The sequence below is a fragment of the Sphaeramia orbicularis genome, chromosome 15, assembly GCF_902148855.1.
Source record: "Sphaeramia orbicularis chromosome 15, fSphaOr1.1, whole genome shotgun sequence".
Classification (NCBI taxonomy): domain Eukaryota; kingdom Metazoa; phylum Chordata; class Actinopteri; order Kurtiformes; family Apogonidae; genus Sphaeramia; species Sphaeramia orbicularis.
In genome coordinates, this window is record NC_043971.1 from 53,738,493 (window position 1) to 53,763,492 (window position 25,000).

Sequence of the window (25,000 nt, forward strand, 5' to 3'; positions counted from 1 at the left end):
TCTGGTCTGGTGTGGTAGACCTACACCTGGGGTCTGGTGTGGTAGACCTACACCTGGGGTCTGGTGTGGTAGACCTACACCTGGGGTCTGGTCTGGTGTGGTAGACCTACACCTGGGGTCTGGTCTGGTGTGGTAGACCCTGGCCTCTATTGCTCTGGTGTTCAGGGCCTGTTCTTGTCCATCAGTAGTGCCTCTGTGCTGTCTTTCAGTCCAGTCTTTTCCATCCACTGGTTTGTTTTCTCCATATCTTCCACTTCCTCAGTTTGTCGGTGGTCCATGCCATGCAGGGGCGTGTCCTTCCATGATAGCCCCTCAGGCTCCTCGTCCTTACTGGGCTTTTGTTGTCTGAGGCGTTCACTTATCAGTTGGTCATTGGGTCCATTTTCTGGACATATTCCTGGAGGTTTGCCGTTTCCTCCTGGACAGTAGCTCTGACACTTACTAGTCCTCGACTCCCTTCCTTTTGCTTCGTGTACAGCCTCTGGAGGCTGGACTTAGGGTGAAACCTTCCATGCACAGTAAGGAGCTTCCTTGTCTTGATATCAGTGGCTTGTATCTCTTCCAGTAGATACCCAGAATATTACACCAGTGCAGTATCTGATTTCTGGTGTTAATGGCCTGGATGTTATTCTTGCTGTTTTACTGACTTTTCAGGACCTGCCTGACCTTTGCAGGTATTTAGCTGTGGCTGACCTCCAAGCTGTCTTTTCATGATTTGCATCCATGTGTCTCCCCCTACTCCCCTCTCACACTCTTTTTCTCCTCCTGTACTCTCTCTCTTTAACCCCAGCTGGTCAAGGCAGATGACCATCTTTCAGGAGTCTGGCTCGGCTCCAGGTTTCTGCTGTTTAAAGGAAGTTTTTTCTCACCACTGTCACCTGTCACAAGTGTTTGCTCCTGGAGAATTACCTTTTGTTATGATTTGGCACTATATAAATAAAAGTTGATTGATTGATTGATTGAAGATTGCCATTTGCCTATAGGATCCCCAGGTATTTGTAACTGTCCTACACGTCTGCAAGGCTTCCTTCAGGCAGTTCAACTCCTTCCATTGTGACCACCTTCCCTCCTCTAGATACCACCTGCCCACATTTATCTAGTCCAATGGTTCTCAACTGGAGTGTGTGTGTATGTATATCTATATCTGTTTCTATATACATACATACATACATACATACATACACATATATACATATATATATATAGACATATATACATATACATATATATATATATAGATATATATATATCTATCTATCTATCTATATATATATATATATATATATATATATATATATATATATATATATATATATATACATATATATATATATATGGCTAGATGCAGCTAGAATAATACAATTATTTTCTCAAGGTTTATAGGAGCTTTTCACAGAATACTTTGGTACTTGTGTGGCATGTGATTATTTAAGTATCTCGAGGTGGAGCCAAGTGTCCTGTTTTTTGGAAATCAAAATAGGGTCACCCTATCATAAGTGATCAAGTCTATCTTCAGAATCATGTCCCAGGTCTAACAGAAGTTGATCCAATCGATTAAACCTTCAGGTTGTTCAATTAAACACATATTTTCCTGACAGACAGAAGAACAAACAGCTCCAACAAGACTGTAAACGACTCTTACACAATGATTGATAAAGTTTATGTTTTAATAGTTAGTAAGCTCCTGTTTAGCATTAGCTTAGTCATGACCTGTTTCACTCCTGCTGCTCCGCCTCTTTTGTCCAAATATGGTCACTTCTAGCTTTTAAAAGCCAAAATGAAAACAGACAAATCATGAACTTCAAAACAGCACTTCAGAAACTAAGGGGAGGCATGTGCTTGTTCCAGTTCATAATGGTTTATTACACCCAAATGTAATGTAGCTTATAGCTACACACACACACACACACACACACACACACACACACACACACACACACACACACACACGCACACAAACACCTCAAATAAAAGGCCAATATGGTCATAATGACATGTCATTGATATCTCCTACATCTGCCTTCAAAAGAGTTCTGAAACCAACAGACAACGGTCCCTTCATCCATTAATTATATACATGTTCATATGTCACACAAACCTGACATTTCACATGTTTTAACCATTAATTAAGAATTGTAGCTTTATCAAACACTTGTTAATATTTAATGGTATTCATAAGCAGCCATTGAACAGAACGGCTGTTGATGAAATTTAAGCAGATCCTTTACATTTTTGCAGATAAATGTCTCTACGTCTGTAAACTTAGTACTTTGTAAATCAAGAAGCATGAAAAATAAGCCATTAGCAGAGCATTATTATCTCTATTTCCATGTATTATTATTGATATTACTGAAGCTCAGACATTTTCATGCAGCCAGTAAGAGTAACCATCCTGTGTACAACCTGACAGACAACAACCAGGTCAACAAAACCCGCCTCCACCTTAAACCACAGCGGTACAGGCTGACAGGTGTGTGTGTGCTGTTGTGTTGAAGTACAGTGTGTGTGTGTGTGCTGCAGGCGGTCGATGCTGTGCCTTCTCTCCTGACGGGAAGGCGTTGGCGGTGGGTCTGAGCGACGGCGGCATTCTGGTGGTAAACGCTGACACGCTGGAGGATCTGCTGAGCTTCCATCATCGCCGTGATGCCATCTCTGACATCCGCTTCAGCCCCGGTACACACACACACACACACACACACACATATGTATACACTTCACACATTTTATGGCTGCTTCATTGTTGGTAACCCCCTCACCTGGTGTCAGACTCTGGTAAATACCTGGCGGTGGCGTCACATGACAGCTTTGTGGACATCTACAACGTGCTGAGCAGTAAGAGAGTGGGGACGTGTAAAGGGGCGTCCAGTTACATCACACACATCGACTGGGATGTTCGAGGTAATATGATCTACTGTGTAACTATATGTGCAGTTTTAGGCTGACTCGGAACAAGGGTTAAGAATATAATGAATTCATCCTATCAGCAGTATTATCTGTGTATCTGAAACAGGGGTGTTTGAAAATATCAGTTCTGTAATATATCGCAATATTTCATTTCTCAAAATTGTATTGATATTAAAAAAATACTGTATCGATATTTTTGGGTATTTATTCAAGTGCAGGTATTGTGGAGGTTCATTTTTGGTTTTTGGTTTTTCTTTATTGTTTATATCTTGTTTATTATTATGGAACACAGTTTTATTAACCCTTTCATGCATAGTGGTTACTACACTGGACAGCTGTTCAAAAGTATTCTCTTGTATATTCATGGGTTTTGTAGTTTTAGTTCCATATCAGCCACCACAGTGGACACTTATGCATCATCCCAAACACTGCAGTTCATACCATTACTGTAACTTTGCTGTTCTTGATACACCTGATCTGCAGTAACATGTTTGAGTGTAAAAAATTGCTAATTGTTATTAGACTGTAATTAACAGTTGGTTTGTTTTTTTAAAGAAAAAGGTTTTTTTTTGCATATTATCTCCATGAAGTGAGTAATAACTAGTATTATAGTATGTTAAAATGTGAGAAAACATCAGCTTAGCGGCATTAAAAATGTTTTAATTTCATAGTTTTCACACAGTATATCAGTAAATATGTGTTTCTTTGCTTCTAAAATTAAATGCATGATGTCCAGCTGAGTGGACAGTTATGTAACTCCAAGAAAAATAGGTTCATTAAAAAAATTCAATTGCATTGTTGATATTCATGCCTAAAGGAGAATAAAAACACTCAGGAAAAAAATCTTGATTAAGGTGCTTATAATTCATGCATGAAAGGGTTAAATAGTGGTTATTTGAAGCATCCTAAAAGCACTTTTTACTGTCTGAGAGGCAGATGTTAGGTCCTTTCCTGGGATTGTACAAAAATAATGTGATGATGTTTGTTAGTTATGAACTAATAGAAAATGAACATTTGAGCAGGATCTTAAGCTGTAATGTCTGTAAAACATACTTTAAGTTTTAACAGAGGAAAATTTTGTGATATAGTATTACATCATGTTCTGATCAAATAAAAATGTGTTTAGTATTTGTGCATATTTCTGGTGTAATTCAATTCTTCTAGGAAATAATCTTTTAAAAAAGAACCAAAACCAATTTAAAAAATTGCCTTTTTAACAGTGTCATGATATATTGTGATATATCGTATCATGATCCTAGCATTGTGATTTGTATCATATCACCAGATTCTTGCCAATACATGGCCCTAATCTGAAATACAAGTCAGCTTCTTGATCAGTGTTGTAGAGCTTCACTGTAAACTGAAAACAACCCCCTGATCAGCCCCTCGCAGCTCAGGGTGGGTCATGGTCAAGGGGTTTTACAGGGGTCTTTAGATCTGACATTACTGAGGATTTAACAATAATGACTTAAATGTGACTTCCATTGTCCACTATGTGGCGCTACAGAACAGTCACATAGTGCACGCCATGTGGAAGCCAATAATGGAATACCAGCCAATAACGCAATAACGGCCGATAATGTAATAAATTTGCCATTTTTAAAACGTAATAGGCCAATAATGTAATATCTGGCCAATAACATGATAAAAGTCCTGAACCGATAGCGTAATAACTTTTGGCCAATAACGTTATAACTTAGTGGCTGGTTATTACGTTATTGTCCTGGTAAAAAAAAATTTTTTGCAAATGTAATAACTGAGTCAATAATGTAATAAGTTATAACGTTATTGGCCAAAAGCTATTACGTTATCAGATCAGGACTTTTATTACATTACTGGCCAGATATTATGTTATTGGCCTATTACGTTTTAAAAATGGCAAATTTATTACGTTATCAGCCATTATCACGTTATCGGTTGTTATTACATTATTGGCTTCTACACGCCACATCACTGGATATCACTTATACAACAACCTGTGCAAATTTTATGTCAATCACATGATGTTTACATAACGAATTGGACTTTCTATTGTCAGTAGGTAGCACTGTAAGTCAGGCTCCATATTGTCATGTCACTATGTTCATGATGGGAGTATTACTCTATATGTGATACAGATTGGACAAGGAACAGCTGAGTTACAACAATTTCATGCTTTTTCATGAAACTCTGGAAAATTTTGGAAAAAGAAACATATTTCACATAAACTTATCACCCTGAACATACTGTCTCACTAACTTCATAAGGCTTATCTGACCAAAGGATGTGTTTAACCTGCTGAGAGTAATAAAACAAAAGGTAAAACTTGTAGTTTACTGATACCATTAGGTGGGACTGGAACTCAGATTCAATATTGTCATGTTATATTTTGGGCAAAACTCTTATAAAATGCATCAAGTTTGGTGCTGATTGGACGAAAAATGGTTGATTTATAACAGTTTTGTTTTTGTCTTGGTGAGACATCAAAATTCCCCACCCTGAACACACAGAGGGACGACGGCCATCACTTCCATAACTGTTCATCTCCAACCTCTTAACACTTAACTGACCAAGTTTGAAGCCGAGTAATTTAAATCCATATGAGAAGTTGTTAAAATACAACATGAGTAAACCTCCAAAAATGGCAACAGAATGCAAATTTAGCTCCTATGTTCCAAAATATTCCATCTGCTATTTACATATTCTCGGTAGAGCCACAGGTGCTGTTGGTGTTTTATGTTGTAACATAAGAAGATAAGTACAGACAGAACAGTGAACTAACACAGAGGCCAACCCTATTTAAAGGGGAGGATGTGTTGGATGTAATGGGCTGAATGCAGTGTTGTTCATACCCTGTTGTGTTTGTGCTGTGGTTTTGTTGTGGTTCAGGTAAACTGCTGCAGGTAAACACTGGAGCCAAAGAACAGCTGTTCTTCGAAGCACCGAGAGGAAAGAGACAAACCATCCAAAACTCTGAGGTGAGTGTTTGTGTACGACTCAGCCCACAGTCTGTGTGATACGTGACATCATGTGACCTGTGTGATCCGGTTTGTGTGTTTGTGTAGCTGGAGCGGGTCGACTGGTCCAGTTGGACCTGTGTTCTGGGTTCCAGCTGTGAGGGCATCTGGCCGACACACAGCGACATTACCGACATCAACGCGGCATCTCTGACCAGAGACGGAACGCTGCTCGCCACCGGAGACGACTTCGGTTTCCTCAAACTGTTCAGCTACCCCGTCAGAGTACGAACCCTGTCCTCGTCCCTGCATCCACACCGCTCTGCAGAACAGGGCTTCTACTGGTTCAATGAATAGTGCAAAAAGTGACGGGGAGAGTGGACAACCCTGTCTGCTGCCCCGTTGAAGGCTAAAGCTTGGAGTGGTTTGATCATTAGTCCTAACTGATGGTGAGCTGTATCGTGTTTGAATCCAGTTCATGAAAGATTTCCCAAAACCTAGTGACAGGAATTTCCAGTTTACTCTGTCAAATGCCTTCTCTGCATCTAATGAGATGATTGCAGCCTCCAGGTCATGAACTGTTGAATAATCAATTATATTGATCGGTCTACGCATATCTACACATTTTTAGCCCTCAGCCAGGGGGTATTGTAACCGTTTTGACGTCTGTCCGTCTGTCTGTCTGTCTGTCTGTCCGTACGTCTGTCTGTCCATTCAACGACATGATCACATTCTCTGAAGAATGCATTGACATATCTGCACCAAATTTATACTGTGGATGCATCTTGGCATGGAGCAGAAGAATATTGAAAATAGGTGACCTTGACCTACTTTTTCAAGGTCTAATTTATGTATCTTTATTTAGGCGTGACAGTGCACATCAATGAACACATTTATACATTCCATTTCAGTATAAACATGTAAATATGCTGGAGTTAGCACCAATGCTAATTTTCATCCACAGTCCCCACATAATAAATAACAGAGATCCATGCAATACAAAATAAAAACAAAACAATGTAATAAGTGCAGCACAGAGCAAGACAGTGCAATACACTGCAAAACAGTACAGTTCAATACACTACGATATAGTACATGTCAAGAACTAAAATAAACATTACTACATAAAGGACAATACACTACGTGTCAGAGATTAAAATAAACATTCAGTTATCTCTTTAAAGTGCTCGTGTTCACGTGTTTGGTTGTTTCTTAGCCATACTTTCATCTGGCTTTTGAAAGCAGCATATGTAATGAGCTTGTATGTAATAAGTTTTACACAAAGATAATCTAATCTAAATTATAGGGCAGTAACTTTCAACAGAATCTAACACTATATTTGGCCAAGGGGGATTAAAAGTGCACAGCATGTTAGGTTATTTGATTCCTATCATCTTCTTCTTCATGTAAGACAGGTGGGGCGGTGCCATAGCACCCTCTATTGACGAGCTGCCACTGAGTATCTGTACTCCCCTAATGCCAGTTCAGGCATATTCGATATCTACCTAAGAACCTTTGGCAGGTACTTATTGACCATGACTTGCGGCATTGTCCCTGTGGTGCCATTGTACAATAGCATGATGAGTAGAACTTGTGTGCCACCACTATCTGTTTGTAAACTACCATTTAATCCTGCATTGTGCAGGTAATAATTGGAGCCAACATGTGAGGCATGAAGGGAAGAGCATGTATGTGTTTGGTCTGTCCAGCATGATTCCATTCATCCAGCGGTAGTGAACTGCAGCCTTCACACTGGAGCATCGTCTGCTAGCAGTAGAAATGTCATGAACGGCAGCAGAACCACTTCCAAAAATGGAGTATGGAGGCGGGGATGAAGAATTCAAAGTAGAGAGAGGCTCAAATCTCCCAGCATACCTCACAACATGTGAATACGGACATAAAATTGTGCCTAGTAGATAGTCAGGGAATGTGTCTATTCATTTGGTGAGTTTGGCGGCGATAGGGCCTGTGAAGGCGGAGGAAAACCTGTACAAACGCCCTCCTGTGATGGAACATCGATGGGACACAGAATGTGTATTATATAGTAGGATTGCCTGTTTGTATCATGTCTAGATTTTGATCTCTTTTATGTGCTATAGTCAAAGTAACAACCTCCACTTAATTTATCTTCTGCTTGAAACAAAAACACAAGTTTTTTTTTATTTACATCTACATACTTTCAGCCATTAAGGGGTTAATAGATTGGTTACATTCATCATGTCTTCCATTCCAAATGTTAGAGATTTTCTTGTGCTCAGACAGTACCTGCTGACGGTGTCGGCCGTATGTTCAGCCTTCATCAGAGCTGTCAAACACTTCCTGATGTGACGTGTCTAAAAACAGCTGATCGGGCCAGGAAACTTAACAAGATAAAATTTACGACCCAACCCTGTTCGTTCTCCGCTCTCCCTCAGAGAAACTAGACCAAGAACTGAAAAACATGACTGTTGAAAAAGATGACATATTTATATCAGATGATGTAATGTCACTATTCACACAAACCCCCGAAGACGTCACTTTACATATTGTTCAAGAAAGATTAAAGCAGGACAGAACACTCAAGACGCGCACAAACCGACAGTCACTGACATCTCCACCCTACTACAACTCATCGCCAAATCAACATATTTTCAATACAAAACAATAATACACAGACAGAAGGAAGGAGCCGCAATGGGAGACCCACTATCTGCAATAATGAGCAATTTTTTATGGAAGACCTGGAAGCAAAAACCATCCAAACCACACCCCCTTAATATAAACCAACACTCTGGAAAGGATGCATGGATGACATACTGGAAAGAGCAAAAACAGGACACACACAAGCGCTGACGGTCACTTGAACACAACAGACAGCATACAGTTCACACATGAAGAGGAAACAAACCAGAGCAAACCTGGGCATGAACATACACCACAGAGAAGATGGCAGCATCAAAATCACAATATACAGAAAACCCACACATACAGACCAGTTCCTCCTTTGGACATCAGAACACCCCATAGCACACAAACTCTCAGTAGTCACAACACTTTACAACCGGACCAGCATCATAACCGACAGACACCGACAGGACACCAACCTTAGAAAGGTTTTGTTTATCTATTTCTGGTGTCAAGTTATGGAACAAATTGAGTGAGGAACTCAAGCAAAGTTCAAATATTAACCAGTTTAAGAAAATGTGCAAAAATATTTTGTTTAGCAGTTATAATTGATAAATGATAATTATCATTACTGACTATTGTCCTTTACTCCTTGATATGGCATAGGGATTAGAGGCAGAGAAGCCTGTGGGAATACAGTATATGTGTATGTATGTGACAGTGTATATACGTATTTGTACATGTATATGTAAGTGTATGTGCATGGGTATGTATATGTGTGTTTATGCATGTATGTGTATGTATGTATATGTATATGATGGTATATGTGGATGTGTATATGTATGTATGTATGTAGATAGATAGATAGATAGATAGATAGATAGATAGATAGATAGATAGATAGATAGATAGATAGATAGATAGATAGATAGATAGATAGATAGATGTGTATGTATATGGGTGTATATATGTATATGTATATGTATGTGTGTATGTATGGGTATATGTATATGTGTATATATGTACATATTGTTGGTTTAGACAAAGGGGTCAGAGCTAATAAGCTATGCTTCTTTTCAAATATGACTTTTTTCTCTTTTTCTTTTTGTGTGTATCCTTATTTTATGCTTCCTTGACTTTTCATTTCTATATTATGTTGTGCAAAGAAGTCAATTAGTAGCAATCAGGAAGCTTCTATCATTTCCATATTTGAAATGAAAAAAAAACACAGACAGGAGGACGAAAAAACACATACAACATGCACTCACACTGCCAATGTCCCAGATGGGCCATAAACAAAGGAAAACAACAAGCAAAACAAGATGAACTAAAGAAAAAGGAAAAGAAAGAGAAACACAAGCAAGAACCAGGAAACAAAAACAGGGACATAATAACGTTGCCATACGTCAGAGGAATAACAGAACCCATACAGCGCGTTATGAAAAAGTATCAAATCAACACAGCAATAAAACCAGATAAAAAACTCCGACAGCTCCTATACCCAAAAGACACAACACCGACCAAGAAATGCAATGTCATCTACAAAATCCATTGTAAATCATGCAATAAAACATTTATCGGAGAAACCAGATGACCACTGGACACCCCCAAAAAAGAGCATGAGACAGAATGTGAGAAGGAGACAGCAGGCAGATCCACCAGGACACAAAGACAAACAGCTGAACAAGAAACCACAGAACCAGCCACAACAGACCACCGCAGAAGAAAGAGCCACATCATGGACTGGGACCAGGGGAAAATCATGTCATCTGAGGCCCACTAATCCAAAAGATGGATGAAGGAGGCCATCGAATAAGAATACATGAGAACAACACCATAAACAGGGACGGGGGGGCGTACACTGTCCTGCATACCTGGGACACCGCATCAAGGTTACTGTCATTAACGAAAACTAACGAAATGACGAAAACTAACGAAATGACAAAAACTAGAATTGTAAAAACATTTTCGTTAACTGAAATAAATAAAAACTAGAATTAAAAGAAAAAACAATAACTAACTGAAACTGTATTGTGTGTTTATAAAACTAACTAAAATTTATAAAAATTATTGATACAATTCCCTTAGTTTTCGTCTTTGTCAATGTCGGATTGATACGAAATCGATTTATTTCACTCTTGCAATTTTAGCTAGCGGCACCATACGACACTTTTTGCTCCGTCACTTGTGTTCACTTGTGGTTTCCAGTCGTCTTCTGGTCCCACTCTACCTGGAAACATGGAGACTAAAGCAGCAGAGTCCTGTCTGGGATTTATTTGAATACGACGACAGAGAAGAAGAGAAAAGAGACGACTAAACTACAACTGAACTACAACTAAACTAAAACTAAGCATTTAGAAAAAAATCAAAACTAATAGAAACTAGCAAACCTGCTCTAAAAAGGAATTAAAACTAACTGAATTAGAGAAAAATAGTCAAAACTAAATAAAACTAAACTAGAATGAAAAATCCAAAACTATTAGAACCTTGCACCGCACACCTGGGTTCTTCACCGGCGGCGGGGGAACAGAGAACGGACACGATTGGGTTGGGGAGTTATATCTTAGAAAGTTTTTTGGCCCGATCAGTTGTTTTTAGACACATCACACCAGGAAGTGTTCGACAGTTCGGACGAAGGCTGAAGCTACAGCCGAAACTGTCAGCAGGTTAAAAAACAGCTTTCCTTAATTCTACTTGTCTGAACCCAAGACAGTCTCTAACTAACATTAATGCAGCGTTTTTCAACCTCGGGGTAACGACTGCTTCCAGGTCAGACAACTGAACTACACTGAAAATAGCAAAATCGGGTGAAATGGTCGTTATCCATTTTTTCCATTTTTCATTTAAGCACAAATCTGGGAGATGGAAAAATGAACTGTTATCAGTTTTTCACTGTGGTTTTGAAAATGAAAAACAAAGAAATGGGTGTTTTTTTATGTTTTTTTATTTTTGGTTTTAAATTTAAAAACGAATGAACGAATGATACACGGATTGTGTCTGTTTGTCTTCAGGGTCAGTACGCTCGCTTTAAGCGTTACGTGGGCCACAGCGCTCAGGTGACCAATGTCCGCTGGGCTCAGGACGACTCCACCCTGCTGACAGTGGGCGGGGCCGACACCGCTCTCCTGATCTGGGCGAGGGAACGAGGGGGTGGGGTCACAGGTGAGGGGGAGGGGCCTTCATTTCAGGACAACCGCCCACCTGTGGACAGTGAGGAGTCAGATGATGACATCGAGGAGGATGGAGGTGAGGAGCACTGCTAAAAACATTCTGGAGTCGTCTATGAACGGACGTGTTATTTGTTTGTGTGCTTTGTTTTTGTTTGTACTTGAAGGCTATGACAGCGATGTTGCCCGGGAGAAGACTGTGGATTACACCACCAAGATGTACGCCTCCAGCATCCGAGAGATGAGAGGAACCAAACCCCATCAGCAGCTGAAGGAGCTGTCGGCTGAGGAGAGGTATGTCCACACCAACACACCTGACAGAAACACACCTGGGCAGCGTTTACTAGGGCTGTGTATTAGCAAGAATTGGGCAATACGATACAAATCACAATACTAGGATCATGGTACGATATATCATGATACTGTTAAAGGCAATATTTTCTTTGTTTCTATTTTTTAAATGATTATTTCCTTGAAGAACTAAATTACAGCAGAAATCTGCACAAATACTAAACACATTTTTATTTGATCCCAACAGGATCTAATGTTCTATCACAAAATGTTCCTGTGTTCAAACTGAAATTCTGTTTTACAGACATTACAGGTTAAGATCCTGTTCAAATGTTCAGATTCTATTCATATTCTAAAATCAGAACATTATTTTTGTGCAATCTCAGCAAAGCAACTAACATTATTTAATAAGAGTGTTAAATAATAATAAATAAAATATAAACAAAAAAGAAATACAGAAAAACAAAAATGCACCTCCACAATATCTGCATTTGAATAAATACCTAAAAATATCAATAAAGTACTTTTTGATGTCAATACAGTATTGTGAAATGAAATATCACGATATATTGCAGAAACAATATTTTCTTACACCCCTAGATACGATACAAATCACAATACTAGGATCACAAAATGATATATCACGATATATCATGATACTGTTAAAAAGGCAATTTTATGTTTGTTTCTTTTTTTAAATGATTATTTCCTGGAAAAATTGAATTACACCAGAAATCTTCACAAATACTAAACACATTTTTATTTGATCCCAACAGGATCTAATGTTCGATCACAAAATGTTCCTGTGTTCAAACTGAAATTCTGTTTTACAGACATTCCAGTTTCAGATCCGGTTCAAATGTTCATATTCTATTAGTTCACAACTAACATCAGAACAGGATTTGGGTTCAATTCAAAAAAAGGAACGAACATTATTTAATAAAAGTGTTAAATAATAATAAATAAAATATAAACAAAAAATAAAAACAAAAAAACAAAAATGAACCTCCACAATATCTGCATTTGAATAAATACCTAAAAATCTCCATACAGTACTTTTTAATATCGATACACTATTGTGAAATGAAATATCGCAGAATCAGTATTTTCTTACACCTCTAGTGTTTACTGAGGTTAAAGCTGCACTAGACACCAGGGTTACACCATGTGACCATGAGGCAGAGGACAGCTGACAAAAAAAAAAAAAAAAAGCGCACACGCATATACTCTGAACACGTCATTCCAAATCACAAATATTGATAAAGTTCTCTGGGAATAACATATGGAAGTTAGCCTCTCCCCTGTTCTCTTGACAAAGGCCAATGGCATTGGTCTAATGACTTTTGGATTATTGCAGAAACCAAACTAAGTAATTTTGTTCAGATAATCTTCACCCACAAAGATTATTTTTATGATTTTTAAAGCAAAAAACATAGAAATCAAAAGTACAACACTAATATTAGGCTAAAACCACAAGCTTAACCAAGGTGAACAGAACAACGCTTTCCCCTTGGAGATTCATTCACATTTTTACTTCTTTTATGAAACCCTCTCTTTTTAGCAGTGCCTTGATCTAGCCAGTGAGTAGAAGAGTTTGTGTGGTTGATCTTTTTTTTTTTTTTGTAACATTAAAGCTGCGTTTCCACTGTGTGGCACCAGCTCATCTCAACTCACCGCCAATACCAGGTACTATCCCTGGAGGCCATTTCAATTACAGGATAGTACCAACTTTAGAGTACCTGGTCGTCATAGCGACACTGCGCGTAACTTCTGTGACTGTTCTGTCATCTGCTCTGAGAGTTGCTGATAAACTTGCTCGTTGCGTGTTGCCCCATCAAGCTCACTGTGAATCTTTTCATCGGCCGCCAAGGACAGAAATGTCTGAACCTCCTCGACCGACCACGGTGTCCTTTTGTGGGCTGCCATCATGGATGCATTTAGCCTACTGTCGTATTAACTGTCAACTTCCAAATCTGGTTTGTTAAAAATGGTGGGCCGTGCATTGATGATGCAATCACACAGTGACAACTCTCCGACCAATCAGAGGTCTACATTGTTTACATGTCACATTTTAGTAGTTCTTCACCCGTTTTGGAATGAGCAGACACTAAAAACATAGATCCGGGTACCAGATTCCAGGTACTTTCAAGTAATGGAACCGCAAAAAGGCCGAGTCGAGTCGAGCCGGTACCACATAGTGCACAGGTGTAAAACATGCGGGGGCCAAATCCGGCCCACAAAAGGGTCCAGTCTGGCCCGTAGGATGAATTAGTATAATGCAAAAAGTACACTGAAGATATTCACTATCAGTGGTGTCAAAATCATTTTAATTCAGGTTCCACATACAGACCAATTAGATCTCAATTGGGTCAGATGAGTAAAATAGTATCATAATAACTTATAAATAATGACAACAGCAGATTTTACCTTTGTTTTAGTGAAAAAAAGTAAAATTACATGAAAATGTTTATATTAACAAAGTATCCTTTTACAAAAAATATGAATAATCTGAACAAATATGAACAACCTGAAATGTCTTAAGAGAAGTAAATGCAATTTTACCAATATTATACCTGGTACTATATATTTTGTGGATTTGTAATTGTAATTTAAGTTGTAACGCATATGTGTAAATGACAAACTGATAAACTGAGGCAGAATATTGTTAAAATTGCACTTGTTTTTCTTAAGACATTTCAGGTTCATGTTATTCAGATTTTTAAGGAAATGTTGTAGATGTAAACATTATCATAATGTAATTTTACTTTTTTCACTGTTATTATTTTACTGGTCTGGCCCATTTGGGGTGAATGTGGACCTGAACTAAAATGAGTTTGACACCCCTGACGTAGTGGAAATGCGGCATAAAATGTGTTACTGTCACCTAATGCTCTTCATTACGATGTTACTGTCAACTCAACTAAACGCAAATAACAGGACAAGCACCAGCTCTTAATATTTTATGTAGATTTTTGTTTTGAGCAGCCACTATGAGGTGACAGATATTCAGCTGTTTCCAATTCCAAACTTCACCACTAGATATCACCAAATATTCCACTGAACCTTTGACATCCTTCACAAAAACTTAACAAGTCTAATTTAGATACACGCTTAAAAGTTTCTAAGTTAACAAGTGCTGTATTTATTAACATATGGCAGTGTTATGAGTAGGGATGGGAATCGAGGACCGGTTCGTTTTGAGAACTGGATCCCAGTAGCTTGATTCCTTGGAATCGTTTGCCTGCCTGCTTAATGATTCTGTTTATTGATTCCACCTTCATTGTGCATGCACGATGACGTCATGTGTACGCTGCATTGTTTTGGTCAGAATGAAGACAACACGGAGTTGAGGCAGAAACGGTCCAAATACACGACACCAGGTCCAAACAGACCACACCAGGTCTAAACAGACCACACCAGGTCTAAACAGACCATACCAGGTCCAAACAGACCACACCAGGTCTACACAGACCACACCAGGTCCAAACAGACCACACCAGGTCCAAACAGACCACACCAGGTCCAAACAGACCACACCAGGTCTACACAGACCACACCAGGTCCAAACAGACCACACCAGGTCCAAACAGACCACACCAGGTCCAAACAGACCACACCAGGTCTAAACAGACCACACCAGGTCCAAACAGACCACACCAGGTCTAAACAGACCACACCAGGTCTACACAGACCACACCAGGTCCAAACAGACCACACCAGGTCTACACAGACCACACCAGGTCCAAACAGACCACACCAGGTCCAAACAGACCACACCAGGTCTAAACAGACCACACCAGGTCCAAACAGACCACACCAGGTCCAGTTGAACTCTGTCAAATCTTCCATTTCTTCTAAAGGTGGAATCCCTCCAGTCTGTTCAAACATTCGTCCACATGTGATTCATTTGATTCTCTACTCAGCGGTGCTTGTGAATCTAGTGTCAGAGTGAACACCAGACCATCATCTGGGCCCAGTTCTGGTTCCAGTGCGGGCAACAAACGTCGTACCCCCTCAAATGCAAGTTTCCGAAGGTAGAGGAAAGGAAATGAGGAGCACAACAACAGGAGATGGGCCGAGTTTCCACGTAGTGGAAATGCAGCAATAGAGGAATTAGTAAAGAGTCTGGAGTTTCACTTTCACTGCCCCCCCCCCCCCCACACACACACACACACACACACACACACAAACCAGGCTCAGCGTCATCTGTTCTTATTATTTGTTCATACTGTATATGTTTTATTTTCTGTGCAGATGGAAATATAACAGACAGTTAATGCAAACACACCTGTTTGGACTCTTTTATTCCCTCACCCAATGAGAATCGATAAGAGAATCGATAAGGAATTGGATCAATAAGCAAAATCGGTGATGGAATCAGAATTGTTAAATTCTTATCGATTCCCACCCCTAGTTATGAGGTAGAACATTAAATATTTGCTTATTAGCTTGTGTTACCCACAAACCTCTTACTGATGTCAAGACAAGGAGCCAGAGGTCCAAAATGTGAACTCACTTCCAGGTTTAAGGCACATTTCTGCAGCGCTGTTACTTTGTATTTACGGCTGTTTCTTTTTCAGCAGATTTTGACCTGGTCTTGGGGTCACATAATTATCCCATGATGAGTTTGTCTATCCTGTGGTGACTAAAACATCTTCCCCTTTCCCCTTTCTCAGCTTCAGGCCCAAAAGAGAAATGTGATGTTTCCCCGAGACCCAAACCTAAGCACATTTTTTACTTATGCTTCCACAGTCGTCAAAACATTGTTAAATAAATGCACATAATGTTAAGTATTATTAGGTAGCAGCATGAGTCATTAACTACTGATACATGAAACCAAACATTCAAATGGTCTGGACACAAACACATACGACTGATTTACTTCCCTTTACTATCTTTTAAAAGTTTTTGACTTGCCTCAAAATGCTTCATTTGTCAAACGTGTTCAGTTTTATGCTTTCAATACTGAGCACGACGCCACAGCAAACCCTCTGAGGCCCGTCCTCTACAGGTGGAGTGCATCTGCTGTGGCATCTGTATGGGAACATGACTGTACTGAACCTAGAACAGACCAACTGAACCAACCCCAGATCATAACTCTGCCCCCACAGGCTTGCACTGTAGGCACTAGGCATGATGGGTAATCACTCTGGAACAGGGTCAGTTTGGACTCACAGGCTTGCAGTGTAGGCACTAGGCATGATGGGTAATCACTCTGGAACAGGGTCAGTTTGGACTCATCAGACCACATGATCTTTGACCATTAAACACAGTCTAATCTTTGTGCTTCTATCAAACTGATGGATGTTTATGAAATGAGAAACTACTGCATCAGTTAAAGCAGGGCTGTCCAACTCATGTTAGTTCAGTTCCACTTTCAGCTAAATTTAATCTGCAGTGGACTGAACCAGTAAAATAAAAACAGAATAATGTAGAAATTATGTCAACTCCAAACTTTTCTATATGTTTTAGAGTGAAAAAAGTTAATTTACACTATGAACAGGTTTACATCTACAAACTATCCTTTCAAAAGGTGTGAATAACATGAACAAACTGAAAAAATAAGTATAATTTTAACAATATTCTGCCTCAGTTTATCATTTACGCATGTACATTAGAACTTACAGATCACAGTGGATCCACAAACACACAAAACATTTAGTAACAGGCAGAATATTGTTAAAATTGTACTGACTTCTCTTAAGACATTTCAGGTTATTCACTTTTTTTTTGCAAAATTATACTTTGTTTTAGAGAAAATATGAAATGAAAATATTTACATTTACAAAGAAAAAAATTGGAGTTGTCATTATTTCTATGTTATTATGATCATATTTGACTGGTCCTGCCCACTGGAGATTGAACTGGTCTGAATGTGGAACCTGAACTAAAAGGATTGTTCATATCTTAGTGTAATTTTTGCATTTCACAAATTCATCCCAAGGGCCGGACTGGACCCTTTGGTGGGCTGGATTTGTCCGCACGTTTGACACCTTTGAGTTACAGGGTTAAAGAACCTGTTGCAGATGAAACGTATTAATCAGTGTAGTAATTATCCACTTGAAAGATCTGAAGTATTTGTTTTGTTAAATCCAGGTGGGGCTTCTGTTTTTTGTCCAGGCTGTGTGTGTGTATATATGAGTTTATCCATGTGCAGAAGGTTCAGCTCCTGCTGTGAAGTTAAGGCATCAGTAATAATACTGACCACACATACTACAGAACACCTTTAACATTTGTTATTTTTTGAAAAAAGCTAGATGTTTTTTTTCTTTTCTTTTCTTGGATGTAGTCCATATAATGCCTGTGTTGCCTAATGCAGATGTACAGCTTTTAGAAACCGTCTCCATGGTGCTGCTCTTCATATGTCAGTGTAATAACCTCTGAGTTGTGTAGTTGTGGGTATTTGGAATGTCCTGTACTTTGACTGTCTTTATGACAAATGCCATCAGCCAGGCGTGTGTGTGTGTGTGTGTGTGTGTGTGTGTGTGTGTGTGTGTGTGTGTGTGTGTGCATGTGGTTTTGGGTTGTATCCATAACTGTGCATTCAGCTAAAGCATATCTTTGTATTTGTGTCATTATTATTCAGTGTTGTCTTTAAAGGATACATCTGGTGATTTGATATTTCTCTTTCACTGCTTGTCTGGAGTGTAAAAGGTGACATGAGGAGAGTTTGTTGTTTTGTTATACACTAGTGAAGGATAGAAACATACCAAACAATGCAATGACCCAGGTCAGTGGTGCGTTTGAATCATTTTCAGACAATGAATGTAATGATACACTGTTTGAAGGATGAATTCTTTGTTGACAGTAACGATTATAAAAATCACCAGACTTATCCTCTGAGTTTTTAACTCAGCTCTTTTAATGGAACCTTGATTTAGGGTTAAGGTTGTAACACAACAAGTGTCAGAGTTGACCTTTTGATTTCTTTGTTTAACATGTGGCTGAAACACAACCTAGACCACATCCCTTTAAATATATGTAACCCTAACCCTAAATGGGGTGATTATCTGTTGACGTGGTGGATGTTAAGAGGCTTTAGATAGTTCTTTGTTTCAGTTTGCTGCATGTTTTCACTCTGCTCATGAAACAACAGTGAGCTTCTGCCATTAAAACACTCCATAAGTAACAGCATCTTAAAGGCACTAGTTTGGTCAAATGTAAAAACTGAGGTCTGTTCGGACCACATTAGATTTCGATCTAAATACAGTTGTGTTCTTGCCTTTGTGGTGCAGTTTCTTCCTGAGTGTTGCTGCTGCTCTCTGCTCTTGCCCATAGAAACTCTGAATATCTGTGTTGTGTTTTAACTTGCATTCCTCTGGAGGCAGGGCATTGTCAAGTAAGTATGAGCTGATATTCAGGAAAATATGAAATATACTCCATGACTGGATGAATCAGACACTATTACAATTAAATAACACAGATCCACTGGGGGAATTCAGTGATGCAGACCCAGAACATATTAGATAAGAGTTTGGTCCAACTGAAGATTTGGGGGGAAAAAAAAGTTTCATTAATTATTATTATTAATTGATCAATCACTGGTTGAATTCGCTGTGATTGTTCCGATGCAGGCTCTTATCCATTGCCTGTTGCCTGTCACCACAGTTAGCTGCATTAGCATGTTAGCCTGATAGCTTGAAACCTTTATAGCCAGTAGTAGCATGGGAACATTTTGTTAGCATGTAGCATTAGCTACAGCTAGTCACATGGTTTCTGTTTGGCATCTGTGTGTGTTTAAATGTGTCCAGAGATGTATGTGTGCAGTTCTACAGTATGTGTGTGTGATAGTGACAGGTGGATGAAAACCACAGCACCAGCGGGTCAGGTTCAGGGAAACCATCAGAACTGACCACAATGACCAGGTTCTAGCCCAGCACTCACAAACCTTCATTCAGACCTTTATTTGGACTAAATATGCAGACTGTAAACATGACATGACCTCACTTTGAACATGTGTTTAGCTTCAGCCCTGTTTTTATCTTACCGGCCGACAGGCTGTCAGCTGTTGTCGTCATGCAGCGTCTGTCGTCCATTACAAAAATTTCGATCGTTTTCTTCTTCGAAACTACAGTTCTGATTGACTTCAAACTTTGTATACAGCTTCTTTATGATGATGTCAACAAAAGTTAGTGAAATTATTTGGATCTGGATCTGATTCTGGATTTGGTGTCACTTTGAAAAATGTCCCCATTATCAGAGATAGGAAGTGGATGGATGCAATAACTCAGTAAATCTAAATGATCTCCAGTGTAAATGTCTCCAGTCCAGCCCTGATGGGGAGATGACCCAAACATAATGTCCACATGCTGATCAGGATCTTCTTCTGGATCTGGAACTGACGCAAAATTTAACATGGGCTCTTATGGGGAAAAAAATTCAATCGTCTTTTTCTCCCAAACTCCAGTTCTGATTGACTTCAGACTTGGTCTACAGCTTCTGTATGAGGATGTCAACACAAGGGATTGACATTATTTCCATCCAGATCTGATTCTGGATTTGGTGAGACTTTGAAAAATTTTCCCATTATAAGAGATAGGAAGTGGATTGATCCAATAAATCAGTATCAATGATATCAAGTGTGAATTTGACTTTTTTACAGATCTGATTGGAATATGACCAAAACATGGACTATTTCTGTAATAGAATAAATACACAGAACTGGGGGAGAATAAATGGATCTGGATACATTTCCCAAAGCTTTGAATTTGGCCGCTAAGATACAGGACCACTGGTCCTGTTTTTACACTGGTGGTTAAGAAGAACATGTCAGTTCTTTTTATTATTCCTTCATCTGCTGAGCTGTACATGTTCCACCAAGTGGTGACGTCTAGTCCTGTGTTGAGCTCAAAAGATTCAGCTGTAAGAATCTATGTAGTGAATCAGATGAGCCAGATCCAGTCCAGTGGGCGCCGGCTCCCACTGTCCTCTCGCTGCTCAGCTGTCACTCTCAGTGGCTCCTGTCTGCTTACAGTAGAACTGTGTTTCTGTTGGTCAGTGTGGTGGACATGGGCTGAGGTGAGGTGTGATCCTGAGGAACCCCCCATCCACCCATCAGTAGACCCACTGCGGCCTCAGGCTGCCCAGGCCTGGTGACGGTGACAGAGGGGAGACTGTGTGTTCTGGAAACAAAGGTTCCTTTTGACAGAATCTTCTGGAAAACAGGGCAGATAGAAGGAATCGTATCAGACCATCCAAGCACAGACGTCTGATATTTTTCAGTGCCAACCTGCACTGAGGACGTTCATACTGTTTGGAAACTGAGTTTGGTTCTGTTTCAGCTCAGGCTGTGTTCTGTGTGTGTGTGTGTGTGTGTGTGTGTGTGTGTGTGTGTGTGTGCGTGCGTGCGTGCGTGTGTATATACACAGAACAAAATTAGAGAACAACCTAGAATTTCCTAAATATCACATTCACTGCATTGTCCTGTTTTGTTTTAAAATGATCCAAACACAGGTCAGATAGCAGTATTTTAAGCATATCTCATGAGTTATATTTCTTCTGATGCACAGTATAAGAACTTTGATGAAATATTTTAAAAAGAACAGTGATCAAAATTAGAGAACACTTTCAGAAACCTGTGTGAATCTGGCTCATGGTGCTAATTTGCTTAATTATCTGACAAACACTAGTGAAGTGGCTGCCTGACTTCCAGCTTTCGCTGACTTCACAGCGTGGTGGGCTGTCCTAAAGTGGCTGAAGCCTCAGGCAGCAGGTTGTCCATATGAAGGTCAAAGGGACGACCCTGTCAGCAATAGCAAGAGAAGCTGGATGTTCCAAATGTGTGATTTCCAGAATATTGCATCTTTACAAAGTCACAAACTCATTCAAGTCCACAAAGGCCAGTCGTCCACCAGAGACAACTGAAAGAATCCCTGTGTTGAAATGTCCTTTTTATGTCCGGCCAAAGACATTCTCAGACAACATTTTCTTGGACTGTAAAGTTGAAGAAAACGAACCCAACCTGGAGGGTTTAATGTGACCTGCCATTGGCCACACCCACACTAAGACATTTACATTTTTAAACACCGTTTTAAAATTTTCAGACTTAGTTTCAGACTGGATTTCCTTCTAAATCAACTGAAACAGATATTCTATGAGCAGAGACACTGGATATGATCAGAAATTGTCTCATGAGCAACTGTTACCGGGACAACAGGGGCAGAATTCATGTTGTACTTCATGTTGGGAGTCAGGGACGGTGTCTTGGTTTTTTCTTTTCTGTTTGTCAAAGCTGGCCGAGCGTCGAGGCTTCAGTGTCTGTTTATTTTCATCGACTTTTTAACACAGTCCTGGAGTTGTTTACTCAGAAGACCACTAGATAGCACTGTTAGTGTGTGTGTGTGTGTGTGTGTGTGTGTGTGTCTGTGTCTGTGTGTAGGTGTGTGTGTCTGTGTGTAGGTGTGTGTGTGTGTGTGTGTATGTGTGTGTCTGTGTGTCTGTGTCTAGGTGTGTGTGTGTGTGTGTGTGTGTGTGTGTCTGTGTGTAGGTGTGTGTGTGTGTGTATCTGTGTGTGTGTCTGTGTGTGTGTATGTGTGTATCTGTGTGTGTGTCTGTGTGTGTTATCTAAACCTCTCTGCCTTGGTTCTGTCCCCTCTCTGCTGTCCAGGGGATCCAGGTAACAGCTGTCCACCTGTCTGTCCATGCGGTTCCTCTCTGTTCTGTGTGTGTGTGTGTGTGTGTGTGTGTGTGTGTATGTGTGTGTGTGTGTGTGTGTGTTTATGTGTGTGTGTTGACATTGCCTCACATTATTTTTCAGCAGATCATTTAAAGTCAAAGCTCCATTTGTGAGAGTTGTTCAGTTACATTCTGAAGGTTTAAAGCAGCCATAAGTCTGGTTCATAACAAATCACAAACGTCCAGAACACACACACACCTACACCTACACACACACACACACACACACACACACACACACACACACACACACACACACACACACACACACACACACTTTCCGTTTACGTTTCTTTCACACAGAATGGCATCCAACAGGTCTGAACTCTATGTCCATAGAACCATAGTGCTGTCTCACTGACGGTTCCTCCACCCACCCGTCTGTCTGTCTGTCTGTCTGTCTGCCTTTACCTGTCTGACCTCTAGCTCTAAACACTAGGACATGACTGATGTTCCCTGGAAATCACTGGTTAATTAACACATGACCTGATCCTTTAGGCCTCCAGTGAGTCGAGCAGCGCCACACCCAGACAAACTGCAGAAGAACAACGTCATGAAGAAGAAGAGAGTAGTCGAGGTCTGTCTGTCTGCCTGCCTGTCTGTCTGCCTGCCTGTCTGTCTGCCTGTTCTTCTGTCTGTCTGTCTGTCTGCCTGTCTGTCTGCCTGTTCTTCTGTCTTTCTGTCTGTGTATCTGCCTGCCTGTCTGCCTGCCTGTCTGCCTGCCTGTCTGTCTGTCTGTCTGCCTGTCTGTCTGCCTGTTCTTCTGTCTGTCTGTCTGTCTGCCTGTCTGTCTGCCTGTTCTTCTGTCTGTCTGTCTGCCTGCCTGTCTGGTTGCCTGTTCTTCTGTCTCTCTGTCTGTGTATCTGTCTGCCTGTATGTCTGTCTGTCTACCTCTCTGTCTGTCTGTCTGCCTGTCTGTCTGTCTGTCTGCCTGTTCTTCTGTCTGTCTGTCTGTCTGTGTATCTGTCTGCCTGTATGTCTGTCTGCCTGCCTGTCTGCCTCTCTGTCTGCCTGCCTGTCTGTCTGTGTATCCGCCTGCCTGTCTGCCTGTCTGCCTCTCTGTCTGTCTGTCTGTCTGTCTGTGTATCTGTCTGCCTGCCTGTCTGTCTGTCTGTCTGTCTCTATATCTGCCTGTCTGCCTGCCTGTCTGTCTGTCTGCCTGTTCTTCTGTCTGTCTGTCTGTGTGTCTGCCTGTCTGTCTGTCTGTGTATCTGTCTGTCTGTCTGTCTGCCTGTCTGTCTGTCTGCCTGTCTGTCTGTCTGTGTATCTGTCTGTCTGTCTGCCTGTCTGTCTGCCTGCCTGTCTGTGTATCTGCCTGTCTGTCTGCCTGCCTGTCTGTGTATCTGTCTGCCTGTCTGCCTGCCTGTCTGTGTATCTGTCTGCCTGTCTGCCTGCCTGTCTGCCTGTCCATCCCCTGTATCACCTTCTGTCCTCTGTCTCTGTAGGATCTGGTGTTGGATCATGTGTTTGGTTTTCGAGGCTTCGATTGTCGTAACAACCTTCACTACCTCAACGACGGCACAGACATCGTCTACCACACCGCCTCCGTGGCTGTCGTCCACAGTCTGAGCACCGGTAACCATGGCAACACACATAACCCTATGAAATAAACAGTGTAATGTAAAAACTGTTAAAAAAAAAAAAAAAGAAGTGGAGCGTGGAGACATGGAGCGGAGTTCAGAACAGACGAGGACAAAAAGGCTGAGAATGTCAGGTGTTTTCATGGCAGATTTTGATGTGATTTGTGACATACTGCATTAAAAAAGGGTGATGAGAACACCAGCTGTAGAAAAAAGCCTTTCAAAATACAACTGTTTCCATAACAAAGTCCAAACGATACAGAAGGAACTTTTAAAATGTCTCAAAAAAGAACAGGATCCCATGGTTTAGAGAAGAGCTGCAGCTCTCAGATGGTTTTGTCATGGATTCATCTATCGATTTGATAATTTTTCTTTGATTCAATTAAACGATTATTTGAATAAGTGACAAAAATAGTAAAAATGTGAACAGACAGGTCTGAAAATGACAAACAACTTGTCCTGTATTCCAGAACCAGCTGAAACAACAACCACAACATGTATAAAAGTCCAAGTATTGTAGGACTGGACCAACTGGAAACCTCTGAGCTCAGAGTGATGCGTTCAAGTGTCTGTGTGTTTTACAGGAACTCAGAGTTTCTACATGGAGCACACTGACGACATCCTGTGTCTGACCATCAACCAACACCCGAAATACAAGAACACCATCGCTACTGGACAGATCGGTACACAACGACCCGCAATAACCCACACTGACCCACAACGACCCACAACGACCGACACTGACCCACAACGACCCACAACGACCCACAACGACCCACAACGACCGACACTGACCCACAATAACCCACACTGACCCACACTGACCAACAACGACCCACAACGA

General features: G+C 40.4%; 1 protein-coding gene across 1 annotated transcript in view; it reads left to right on the top strand.

Annotated features, from left to right (window-relative positions):
• The window catches only part of LOC115433967 (echinoderm microtubule-associated protein-like 6), a 160,420-nt gene that overhangs the window by 115,871 nt on the left and 19,549 nt on the right, over positions 1 to 25,000 (top strand). Inside the window, 11 exon segments of the mRNA XM_030155570.1 lie at positions 2,521 to 2,673; positions 2,767 to 2,898; positions 5,773 to 5,861; positions 5,949 to 6,125; positions 11,456 to 11,690; positions 11,779 to 11,905; positions 19,227 to 19,241; positions 22,509 to 22,517; positions 23,075 to 23,153; positions 24,022 to 24,151; positions 24,741 to 24,839. Of these exon segments, the coding sequence (XP_030011430.1) occupies positions 2,521 to 2,673; positions 2,767 to 2,898; positions 5,773 to 5,861; positions 5,949 to 6,125; positions 11,456 to 11,690; positions 11,779 to 11,905; positions 19,227 to 19,241; positions 22,509 to 22,517; positions 23,075 to 23,153; positions 24,022 to 24,151; positions 24,741 to 24,839 (1,245 nt within the window).